This window comes from Trachypithecus francoisi, unplaced genomic scaffold (assembly GCF_009764315.1).
Source record: "Trachypithecus francoisi isolate TF-2019V2 unplaced genomic scaffold, Tfra_2.0 Lachesis_group2, whole genome shotgun sequence".
Taxonomy (NCBI): domain Eukaryota; kingdom Metazoa; phylum Chordata; class Mammalia; order Primates; family Cercopithecidae; genus Trachypithecus; species Trachypithecus francoisi.
The window spans coordinates 98,025,462-98,038,205 of NW_022681465.1; the positions used below are offsets into that span (position 1 = coordinate 98,025,462).

General features: G+C 36.8%; 1 protein-coding gene across 9 annotated transcripts in view; it reads left to right on the plus strand.

Moving 5' to 3' along the window:
- SREK1 (splicing regulatory glutamic acid and lysine rich protein 1) overlaps nt 1-12,744 on the plus strand; it is a 40,715-nt gene that overhangs the window by 20,245 nt on the left and 7,726 nt on the right. For 6 of the 9 annotated variants that reach the window (XM_033179729.1, XM_033179732.1, XM_033179727.1 and 3 more), the window contains 3 exons: nt 505-619; nt 7,687-7,806; nt 8,541-8,903. In XM_033179729.1, the coding sequence (XP_033035620.1) occupies nt 505-619; nt 7,687-7,806; nt 8,541-8,903 (598 nt within the window). Of the gene's footprint in view, nt 1-504; nt 620-7,686; nt 7,807-8,540; nt 8,904-9,830; nt 10,418-12,744 lie in introns of those variants that run through there. The other 3 variants (XM_033179733.1, XM_033179734.1, XM_033179730.1) reach the window with 2 other exon arrangements.

A 12,744-nucleotide genomic window follows, 5' to 3' on the forward strand; every position in this document is an offset into this window, starting at 1 on the left:
ATTTTGAAAATAGAAAAGAGAGCCCGTGATTTAGAAAAAAATACAGATACTGTATTTTAGCAAGGTAAAGGAACACCTATTCAAACTTTTGTGTTACTAATGAAAATAATTTAAAAACCCATTCTAAAAACATCGAGGTGGTTTACATTTGAGCAGATTTTCTAAATCAGCACTCAGAATTTAAGCTTCAATTCTGGCAGAATAAGTGGAGAAAGGACTTAAAATCACTGTCACAGGAATTACAGACATGTTATAATCGTACGTTACGGCAGCAACATAATATTACGAACAGCTGTTTATAATCATCTGGTTTATATGTACTGCTGCAGGGTGGCTGCACTCAACGAGTTTATGCAATGACTTTCTTGGATGTTTCTGAAGGAGGAGGATGTACAGAGAGTAGGCCCCTTGCACTATATGTGGTACATTCCACTTGTGCCTGATTATTAACTGGGATCTTTAATTGTTCTGAGCTTACACTGCAAAGTGGTTTTTTCCTCCCAGAGTCTGGAAAGAGCAATGAAAGAAAAGGCGGTCGATCTCGTTCCCATACTCGCTCAAAATCCAGGTCTAGTTCAAAATCCCATTCTAGAAGGAAAAGATCACAATCAAAGCACAGGTGAGAATTTCTGCTGTCATATTTAAATTTTATTTTAGTTTTGTATTTAAAATATTAAGAGTTTATGAGTTTTTGTCAAAATATCAGAATTTAGAAATTTTAGTAGTGTACACTTGAAGTGTGATCACCATTAAATACTGTTCTAATTGTAATTCTGTAGTTGAGAATGAAATTTTGTCTAATGATATTTAATTTTTAAATATTTGAACTTATCTTTATTTTTAGAAATTAGTTTTGTGTCTAAAGATACTCTATTCCAGGTTTTTCTAAGAGTAAACTAGTCTTTACATAGAAGTGACAAAAGCTGTTTTCATTCTTCATATTGAGAAAAGGGAACATAGTGACCGTGCTGAAAATAATTGCTCAAGTTGCAGCTTTTGTGTTTTCTTTTCCCAGTCTATTCCAGGTCTGGGGAACACCACCCCAGATCTTAGTTTCGCACAGTTCCCTATTTTCAGTACCATGTGTCCAAAGGAACACTTTGAGTCCTTGGTATTGCTGGTGATAAGAGCCTCCTCTGCCCACTTTTGGACCTGAAACACAGGAGTAACATGCAGTTTCAGCTTCAATTATAGTACTTTGCTTAAGCTCTGTTTATCTTATTTTTCATCATAGCTTTGTCCTTTTGATTTTATCTGTCATTTCTTTGTCTTTGGTATAAAGGGAACCTCAAAATGCAAACTTGGCAGTACCATCTTGATTGGAAGTACCCTAAAGAGCATTACTAAAGTTACAAATTTTGTTGTCTTTTTTAAGGTACGGAGGGGGCTGTTGTTGAAGTGTGAAAGTATATATAGTGGATCCTAATTGCGTGTTATATGTACATATGTACTCATACATATGCCTTGAGAGAGCAGAGAGGGAAGAGTATATCTGTGTATGTTGGGGTTTTAAAGAAGGAGAAAGGATTTAGGGGAGGGAAAAGGAACCAGTTTATTGTCCATTGTTTTACCAGCAGGCTCAGTTTACTTTTTTGTGTGTTTGTGTGTGTTGATCAAGGAGATTCAAAGAATGAGGAAAAATAGGATGTTCTTTTTTTTTTTTTTTTTTGAGACGGAGCCTCGCTCTGTCTCCCAGGCTGGAGTGCAGTGGCCGGATCTCAGCTCACTGCAAACTCCGCTTCCCGGGTTCACGCCATTCTCCTGCCTCAGCCTCCAGAGTAGCTGGGACTATAGGCGCCCACCACCTCACCCGGCTAGTTTTTTTGTATTTTTTAATAGAGACGGGGTTTCACCGTGTTAGCCAGGATGGTCTTGATCTCCTGACCTCGTGATCCGCCCGTCTCGGCCTCCCAAAGTGCTGGGATTACAGGCTTGAGCCCGGCCAGGATGTTCTTTCTTAGATTCTAGTAAACGAGTATACACCAGATATACTAGTGTATACTTGTCTATTCTTAGTTTGCAAAATCTCCTTTAGAATTTGGTTTTACTGCCTTTATCCAAGGACTTACAGTAAGACACTTTCAGAACCAAATGAAGGAGGTTGTTTCATGTACAAGAAATAAGGCAGTGCAGCAGAGGCCAGAATCAGGAAAGGATAGTGGAACAGAAGCTGCAGTGGTACTAGACTGTGGATATTTCCATACGTTGACAGGATGTGGTGAGGGTAAAGGAAATCAAGGAAGTAATAGAATTGGTCTGAAGAGTATATTACAACTTCTTTTCTGAGGAAGATTGATGACCTGAATCTCATTGTGTTGATTGTAAGAGAGAGCTAATGTCCAAGACTGGAACGAGCCAAAACTTGATGATTAATAACATTGTTGTTTCTTTGATGATCTAAGTGAAGTTTTATGTGCTTTTTGAAATTATGGCAAATAATTTTGCTATCCACTGTGAGGTTTTTGTTTTTAAGTATATACAGATATTCCCCCCTCCAAGGGTTTGTGGGGGAGGGGTTATTCAGTCTAAACTGAAATTTGTTGATTAGTATTCTTTTTTATGGGAGTACTTTTGTGTAGATCTGTCTATACAAATGTACACAAAATGTCTACGTAGCGTTAGAAATAATGTATATATGTTCCTTTTTTTTTTTTTTTTTTAAATGCAGTCTCTCAGTCTGTTGCCCAGGCTGGAGTGCAGTGGCTCTATCTCGGCTCACTGCATCCCCCACCTCCCAGGCGCAAGTGGTCCTCCCACCTCGGCTTCTTGAGTAGCTGAGCCACAGACAAGCACCACCACACCTGGCTAATTTTGTATTTTTTATAGAAACGGGGTTTTATCATACTGCCCAGGTTGGTCTCGAACTCCTGAGCTCAAGTGATCCTCCCGCCTTCGTCTCCAAAAGTGCTGGGATTACAGGCGTGGTATACATGTTCTTAACTGGCATGTATATATACATACATATTTTTGTCAGCATATTCTGTTTTTGTGCATGCATGTGGAAATGTAGCCTTAAGTTCATGAACAAATACAAAAGAGAATGAGTTCTCTTTAAATGAGAAAAAAAAAAAATTCCATACCTAAAAACATTTGACTTGAAGATTCTGACCTGAAAGGATCCCGCTATCCCCCAGAAATCAGGAAGGGGATGATAGGGCTTTCTTGTCATTTCCTCCTCTACTAGTGGAAGTTGATGTTCTTGAATCTCACCCTGACCTGTTAGACTTAGCATGAGTGTGGGTTGCAGGAACCCTTTAACTTAAAGGCCCACTTTCTACTTTTTCACCATTTTCAAATGCTTCTAGAGCCATGCTTCCTACCTCCCATCCCTCCCCCCACAGCCTTTCCCTGTTCCTTCCCCTTCTTATGGTTAGAGAGAGGAAGGGGTTTCTTGTCACTGTGACCTTGGCTAGGACTAGGGAGGTATGTTTCCATTTTGTCCAAGTTTTGATGCCTGTTTCATTTATTGAGACATAGAAAAGATGGATAGTACTATAATTGTTATAATCTTAAGTAACTTTTATAGATTATAGATTAGCACAGGAACTACTAGACATTTTATAATATTTTAATGGAAAACAACTGATTTACAAATGAACTTTGATGCAGCATAATGGTAAGTTGCTGTTTATTTACAGTTTAAAAATATGATTTTACATTATTCAGAATAATACAATTTCTCATTAAAAATGAGAGCTACTAGTGATAAATCTTTTTTTTTTTTTTTTTTGAGAGCGGAGTCTCGCTGTGTCGCCCAGGCTGGAGAGCAGTGGCGCGATCTCGGCTCACTGCTAGCTCCGCCTCCCGGGTTCCCGCCATTCTCCCGCCTCAGCCTCCGAGTAGCTGGGACTACAGGCGCCCGCCACCGCGCCCGGCTAGTTTTTTGTATTTTTAGTAGAGACGGGGTTTCACCGTGTTAGCCAGGAGGGTCTCGATCTCCTGACCTCGTGATCCACCCGCCTCGGCCTCCCAAAGTGCTGGGATTACAGGCTTGAGCCACCGCGCCCAGCCGTGATAAATCTTTAGTTAGATTAGATCTGCTCTTGACTGCTTTTAGCATTCTTAATCAGAAGACTACTAGTGGGTAAGATTGACATGAAAATACTTAATGTCACAGTTAAAATGTAATAATTACTTAGTCACTGTCTTTTGACATCTCAGCTGCAGGGTAAGATTGGAAGCCAAGTGATCAGAGCTTTTTATTATTAATTTATTTATGAGAGTTATACTTAATTTTTTAAAATAAGTTTTTTTGCTTAAGGTTGGAAAGCATTGCTTTGAGGAAAACAAAAGAATTATATTTTTAGCAAGGACAGCTTAAAACAAATCTTGTAGTAAGACTTTTTATTAAGTATATAGAAGCAAAGGCACTTTAAAAGATTACCGTGTGGATATCTGTAAATGGACTAATAATGTTCTCAGTTTTTCGGTTTTGCCTTAACACCTACTCCTTAACCTTCATGGCTCTTAAGTTATTAGTGGTAAAGATTTCAGTAAGCTATGAATTATCTTTTTGTATTAAAAACGTGGTATGTGATTTCTTATCTAGGGTCTTTGGAAAAAAATGAAAAATAATGTATGTTGAACCAAATGAGGCTAAAAAAATATATGTGGAATGAAGACAATTGTATATTATTTTTAAAGCCAAATAGTAGATGAATAGTTTAAATGGAAATTAGCTATTGAAATTTTGATTTGTAGTGTTGCTTAGTATTTTAATCAACATTTTGACTAACTGAAAATGTGTTTAAAAACAAAAAATGATGTTGTTATTAATGAGGATTATTTGGAGGTTTTTCTGGTTCAGAGCATACCACAAAGCATGGTCTTTTTCTTTTTTCTTTTCTTTTTTTGAGATGGACTCTCACTCTGTCGCCCAGGCTGGAGTGCGGTGGCGCGATCTTGGCTCACTGCAACCTCTGCCCCCTGGGTTCAATTGATTCTCACACCTCAGCCTCCCGAGTAACTGGGACTACAGGTGCATGTCACCATACCCAGCTAATTTTTGTATTTTTAGTAGAGACAGGTTTCACCACGTTGGTGAGGCTGATCTTGAAATCCTGACCTCAAGTGATCCACCTGCCTCGGCCTCCCAAAGTGCTGGGATTACAGGCTTGAGCCACCGCGCCCAGCCGTGATAAATCTTTAGTTAGATTAGATCTGCTCTTGACTGCTTTTAGCATTCTTAATCAGAAGACTACTAGTGGGTAAGATTGACATGAAAATACTTAATGTCACAGTTAAAATGTAATAATTACTTAGTCACTGTCTTTTGACATCTCAGCTGCAGGGTAAGATTGGAAGCCAAGTGATCAGAGCTTTTTATTATTAATTTATTTATGAGAGTTATACTTAATTTTTTAAAATAAGTTTTTTTGCTTAAGGTTGGAAAGCATTGCTTTGAGGAAAACAAAAGAATTATATTTTTAGCAAGGACAGCTTAAAACAAATCTTGTAGTAAGACTTTTTATTAAGTATATAGAAGCAAAGGCACTTTAAAAGATTACCGTGTGGATATCTGTAAATGGACTAATAATGTTCTCAGTTTTTCGGTTTTGCCTTAACACCTACTCCTTAACCTTCATGGCTCTTAAGTTATTAGTGGTAAAGATTTCAGTAAGCTATGAATTATCTTTTTGTATTAAAAACGTGGTATGTGATTTCTTATCTAGGGTCTTTGGAAAAAAATGAAAAATAATGTATGTTGAACCAAATGAGGCTAAAAAAATATATGTGGAATGAAGACAATTGTATATTATTTTTAAAGCCAAATAGTAGATGAATAGTTTAAATGGAAATTAGCTATTGAAATTTTGATTTGTAGTGTTGCTTAGTATTTTAATCAACATTTTGACTAACTGAAAATGTGTTTAAAAACAAAAAATGATGTTGTTATTAATGAGGATTATTTGGAGGTTTTTCTGGTTCAGAGCATACCACAAAGCATGGTCTTTTTCTTTTTTCTTTTCTTTTTTTGAGATGGACTCTCACTCTGTCGCCCAGGCTGGAGTGCGGTGGCGCGATCTTGGCTCACTGCAACCTCTGCCCCCTGGGTTCAATTGATTCTCACACCTCAGCCTCCCGAGTAACTGGGACTACAGGTGCATGTCACCATACCCAGCTAATTTTTGTATTTTTAGTAGAGACAGGTTTCACCACGTTGGTGAGGCTGATCTTGAAATCCTGACCTCAAGTGATCCACCTGCCTCGGCCTCCCAAAGTGCTGGGATTACAGGTGTGAGCCACTGTGCTCGGCCCAACTATATTTCTTTTACTGATAATTGCTCTAACTTAATTTATTAAAACATGACTATCAAAATGAGTTTTAGCTGTATAAAGGATACTTATGGAAGTTCATTCAGCTTCCTTGGAATACATACATAAAGATACAAAGTTTACATTTATGTTAACTTGTAATGATGATGACTTTGAAAGTTAAGAGTTTTAAACATTTACTTTTTGCTAGAGAATACTCCGCAGTTTTACATACATCATCAATTTTAATCCTCATGACAGCGCTAAGAGATGTGGGTATGATTCCTAGTCTACTTTATAGAGGAAGAAACTCAGGCTTGGAGAGGTTAAGTGACTAGCCAGAGTTCTCACAGGTAGTGTGTGGCAGAGCTGACTCTCAGAGCTAGATTGTCAGACTCCAAAGCTGTTGAGTCTAATCACTTTGCTATTTAAGTTGTGTGCATCTGTTTTGTTAACATTTTAATAAGTAGTTAGGATACCTCATTATGAAAAAAATCAAATTCTCAACACACTTTTTCAGTGAGAAAGGGGGCCTAGTCCAAATTAAAATAACAGTTACCTTTCCTGCAATTGAACGTTTCCTGCAGTTAAAGGTTTCTTTTCATACAGGTTGAGACTCACAAATTTGAAAATCTGAAATCCAAAAGGCTTCAAAATCCAAAACTTTTTGAATGCTTTCATGATGCTCAAAGGAAATGCTCACTGGAGCATTTTGGATTTTTCAGTTGTGTGTTTGGGATGCTCAACCAGTTTTATACATGTGTGTGTATATATATAATGCAGATATTCCAAAATCTCCCAAAATGTGAAATTCAACACACTTTTGGTTCCAAGCATTTCACATAAAGGATACTCAACCGGTAGCTGTGATTATAGTTACACATAATTTTATAACTTGATATAGTTAAAAAATCAAGGCATTGCAAATCCAGTATTTGATTATATCTAGTTTTAACTTATGATTAATGATTTTTATTTTCCTGTCACAGTAGCGCTGTCATTAGGACTATGCTTCCTTATATATTCTTTTTGTTTGTTGACAAACACTACACATTCACAGAAACTACTGAACCATGTAACCACTACTCCCTATCATGATGTGTTATGATCAGATTACATGCAAGTCAACAGGGAAAAATCTTCTATACTGATTAGAGGCACAAAATGACTAGCAAAAGCCAATCTAAAAATACATTAAATAACTGTTAAATTCTTTGTTTTTATCTCTGTTCTAGACAGTGAAATATCCAGTAAAGTTTCCAATAAACTTTGGGATTATGTAACTAAAGTATTATTTAAGAGAAAATTTAAAAATATTGTCAAATACTGTTAGGACAGGTTTTAAGTTTTCTTGTTTGAAGGATCGTAAATTCTTAAAAGTTGAAATTCTAAGAATAAGTTTTGATATTCTAACAATTTGTTTTTCTTTAGAAGTAGATCCCATAATAGATCACGTTCAAGACAGAAAGACAGACGAAGATCTAAGAGCCCACATAAAAAACGCTCTAAATCAAGGGAGAGACGGAAGTCAAGGAGTCGTTCGCGTTCACGGTGAGTTTTAGAGAAATTAACAATAATTTTTTTTCCTCAGAGTTCTATTAGTGCTGAGGGATAATATTTTAATTGGCTTCATTTGTTAAAAATCTGTTGTAGTTTAGGTTTTTTTTTTTTTTTCTTTTTTTTTGAGACGGAGTCTCGCTCTGTCGCCCAGGCTGGAGTGCAGTGGCCGGATCTCAGCTCACTGCAAGCTCCGCCTCCCGGGTTCACGCCATTGTCCTGCCTCAGCCTCCCGAGCAGCTGGGACTACAGGCGCCCACCACCACGCCCGGCTAGTTTTTTGTATTTTTTTTTAGTAGAGACGGGGTTTCACTGTGTTAGCCAGGATGGTCTCGATCTCCTGACCTCGTGATCCGCCCGTCTCGGCCTCCCAAAGTGCTGGGATTACAGGCTTGAGCCACCGCGCCCGGCCGTAGTTTAGGTTTTTAATGAGAGAATTGAAACCTTTTTTATTGTTTTAGTATAAATCTAGTATTGATATTGATTACCATTGATTTGAATATGATGTCAGTGTGACTCATGAGGTTTCCAAACTACTCACTTCAGCTTGTATAATATTAATAGCTTTATTTAGCAGCTTCTTGTACACCTGAGCTTCATGAAAATGTATATGTAAATGTCTGTAGCTGCTATAAATTGTCTTGTGTTGGTAATTGTTGAAGAGAGAGGTCTTTTTGGAGGAGGTAGAATTATTTTAGTTATGAATTTATTTATTTTTGTTTTTAAAGGGACAAGAGAAAAGACACTCGAGAAAAGATCAAGGAAAAGGAAAGAGTGAAAGAGAAAGACAGGGAAAAGGAGAGAGAGAGGGAAAAGGAACGTGAAAAAGAAAAGGAACGGGGTAAAAACAAAGATAAAGACCGGGACAAGGAACGGGAAAAGGACCGGGAAAAAGACAAGGAAAAGGACAGAGAGAGAGAAAAAGAGCATGAAAAGGATCGAGACAAAGAGAAGGAAAAGGAACAGGACAAAGAAAAGGAACGAGAAAAAGACAGATCCAAAGAGATAGATGAAAAAAGAAAGAAGGATAAAAAATCCAGAACACCACCCAGGAGTTATAATGCATCGCGAAGATCTCGTAGTTCCAGCAGGTTTGATGATGCTTAAAATTTTTACAAAAGGATTTGCTGATGACAATTGGAAACAAAGATTTTTACGGAGGGAGAAAAGGTTACTATATGCAAGTGGAACCTGTAAAGTAATATAAAAACATTTTCTCCTAATGTCAGAGTAAACATTTCTCTAGCAGAGTGGAGAAAGAGATGATACTGGACAACGTTATTTGAAAAGTTTTAGCTATTCTTTGTAACCACTATTTTAATAGAATAATAATAATTGTTATTTTCTTAGAGGGTGGGATGGCAGGGAAAGGTACTTTTTAAAAAATGCACAGTAGGAATTTGCCTCTTAGGCTTTTTCCTGGACTTTTCTTGAATGGTGTGATTAATTTCAATATGTAAAATGGTTTCTGAAGTTGCAGTGTTAGCCCTCTTTGTCACCTAAGTTAATTTTTATCCTTATTTTGTTAAGTGTATAACATTTAAATTTTGGTTATGTTTTATTTTGTCAGTTTTAGAGGTTAGAGTTTTTCCTTAGAACTGTGATTTCAGTTTATTAATAGGTTTACTACCACCAGGTGGCAGCAGGTTGCCATAGTAACAGCTGAACAATGAGAACAACTTTGAGATTTGAGATTATCTAAATCTACATCCTTTGCTTCAGATGATACCATGACTATAAATGGAAGTTCCTAACTTGTACTACACTATCTTAAAAATATTAAATATATATTAGCACATTTTTAAAGATATTTTTAAGATGGTTTTTTAATAGAAAATAATTTGAGATAAAGGAATATATGTTTCCCATTTTTAAAACTTGTGCTTTAGTAGTTTATTTTTAATACCAGCCTTTGACTAGATAATAAAAGATAATCGTAGACCTTTATGTGCACTTACTGTATGCCAGACATCATGACAGCAGACTTTTTCATGTCTCACCTTGTTTAATCCTCACAGCAGGCCTGGGAGAAGATTATTATCATCACTGTTTTAAAACATGAGGAAGCTGACGCTCTGTACAAGAAGTATAGTAACCCTTTTAGTTTATTTTAGAGATTAAGTTTGAGAATTCTCTCACTAGTACTTGGTACTTACTTTTAAAGACTGCCTCAGAAGTGTAAAGTTGAAAGCAATAGTATATGTTAAAACAAGGCTGAAAATAAACAGATCACTGCTTTATTTCAGCACGTTGAACCACAAATTGAAGAATTAATGTAACCTAATTTGCTGTGGGTATCAGTTTGAGCCTTGTAACTGCACCTTTACTGCAAAGTGATTTTATTGATTCTGAGTCACACGTGCCTTTGTGTTTCTGTGATTGTTTAGACATTACCTTTCACAGCACCAAATACTATTTTAATTCCTTTTTAATAACTTGAATTTACTTTTTCTGATGACATGGGAATATTTAACTTTTTCTTGGGCCATTTTAAGTTGTTTGGTGTAGAGGAAGGTTCAGGTGTTCACATTCATTCCTAAATATATATGTATATATTTTTCGAGACAATGTCTTGCTCTGTCGCCCAGGATGGAGTGCAGTGTCATGATCTCGACTCACTGCAGTCTCCGCCTTCCCTGTTCAAGTGATTCTCGTACCTCAGCCTCCAGAGTAGCTGGGATTACAGGTGTGCACCTCCATGCCTGCTTAATTTTTGTATTTTTAGTAGAGATGGAGTTTCACCATGTTGGTCAGGTTGATCTTGAACTCCTGGCCTGAAGTGATCTGCCCTCTTTGGCCTCCCAAAGTGCTGGGATTACAGGTGTGAGTCACCGCACCTGGCTCAAATGTATTCTTCAGTAACATCTGGGGCCTTGAGAATAAAAGATGACTGACATTAGTTCATAAAGGCAGCAATTTGGAATGTTTCATGCTTTCAGAAGAGCTTGGTAAAGAGTTACAATTTCTTTCTTTGAATTTTTTTTTTTTTTTAGACAGAGTGTCACCCTCGTCACTCAGGCTAGAATGCAGTGGTGCGATATCTGCTCGCCGCAACCTCCGCCTCTTCAGTTCAAGCGATTTCTCCTGCCTTAAGCTTCCTGAGTAGCTGGGATTACAGGCGTGTACCACCACACTCAGCTAATGTTTGTATTTTTAGTAGAGATGGGATTTCACCAAGTTGGCCAGGCTGGTCTCAAACTCCTGACCTCAGGTGATCCACCCGCCTCAGCCTCCCAAAGTGCTGGAATTACAGACTTGAGCCACTGTGCCAAGCCAAGAGTTACAATTTCTTGTCTTTTAGCTTTTTTCTGCATTTCAGATGTTCTGATTTGTTACTAAATGAAAATATTTTAACTGTTCAAAAAATAGTTAATATTTTTATTTCTAACATTGTCTCCTAATTTATACTTTTAAAGAAAATGATATTAAAGAATTTTTTAATGATTAAAAGTTATTGTCAATAAAGGGGATACCAAGAAAAGGAAGGAGAAAACAGTATTTATTGAGCACCTACTCTGTGTCACATTCTACGCTTTGTACATTACAGATTTTATCCTAAATCCTCAACAACCTCATAAGACTTGAATTATTAATTGTCTTTATTTTTCAGTTGAAAAAACAGATTAGGTTAAGTAATATGATCCTGGTTATGTAGCTGGGTAAGGTGTGTAACTCAAATTTAAGTCTAAATCTCACCAACTCTAGTAGTTAATACTATTTCTTTCTCAAGTAATTGTCTAGCTTGCTGTTGTCTATGGGAACTTTCCTCTCCTTATCATCAGGTAGTGGGTATTAGACATCCACTTGTACTGCTTTCTTAACAAATAAGTAAAAGAATTACACTGATCAAGGCAGAGCCATTTTGTGTAATCTTAAAGTCGGGAATACACTGACATTCACATGCTATGAAAAAAGTATTTTTGGTTCTTAGGCTGAGCTGTTAAGAGAATGGCATTGATGTAATGAAATAAGGTATCTAATTTCCATTTTAGGAAGTGTAATTTTGGAGTGTCTTGGGAATAAAAGTGGAGGAGAGAGTCTTAGGTAGAGGTAGAATTGACTTCTGTTCTCAAAGTTCTTGAACTTTGTATTTTAATGTCTATTATATATACCATGTGAGCATTTTTTATTTTAGAAATGAAAAACTTAAAAAATATTTTATTAGTCTCTTAGAATCAGTTTCCTGAGATGGTAAGGATAACATGAATTCCAGAGGATTTGGTTTTTCAGCTATGTGGTCACTGATTATCAGAACTTGTGAGATAGATCATTGGATATGTCCTCATACCATATCCCTTAAATTATAGACCTAGTGAAGTTCCTTGTTCTTGAGTTGAAGTACTTTAGAATATGTATCATTTGCTAATCTGATAAGCAAAATGGTTAATAATAAAAACGTAATCTATTTTATAATTATTCCTGTCATACTTACATCTCAGATTGTAACTATTTTGCTTATAACTAAGCAGCTTTTACACTAAATTTTAAATTAATAGAACAACAGTAATGAAATGATAGGAAGTTGGAGGGAAAAACAGTTTATCTAAAATGATAGTAATGTAAATGCTTTTTAAAGTAGATATTGTTAATAATTGGGTATAGAAAGTTCACATTTTACAAGCCAATTTATGTTTCAGTTCTTGAAAAGGGCCTGTTACTTTGTTATAATCCACAGTGGGGCAGCCAGGAGCTAGATACATGACAAAGGATTTGATAAACAAAACATGTTTTAGTTGCTGAGAAAGAACATACTTGAGGCTGGGCGCGGTGGCTCAAGCCTGTAATCCCAGCGCTTTGGGAGGCCGAGACGGGCGGATCACGAGGTCCGGAGATTGAGACCATCCTGGCTAACCCTGTGAAACCCTGTCTCTACTAAAAAAAATACAAAAAACTAGCCGGGCGAGGTGGCAGGCGCCTGTAGTCCCAGCTACT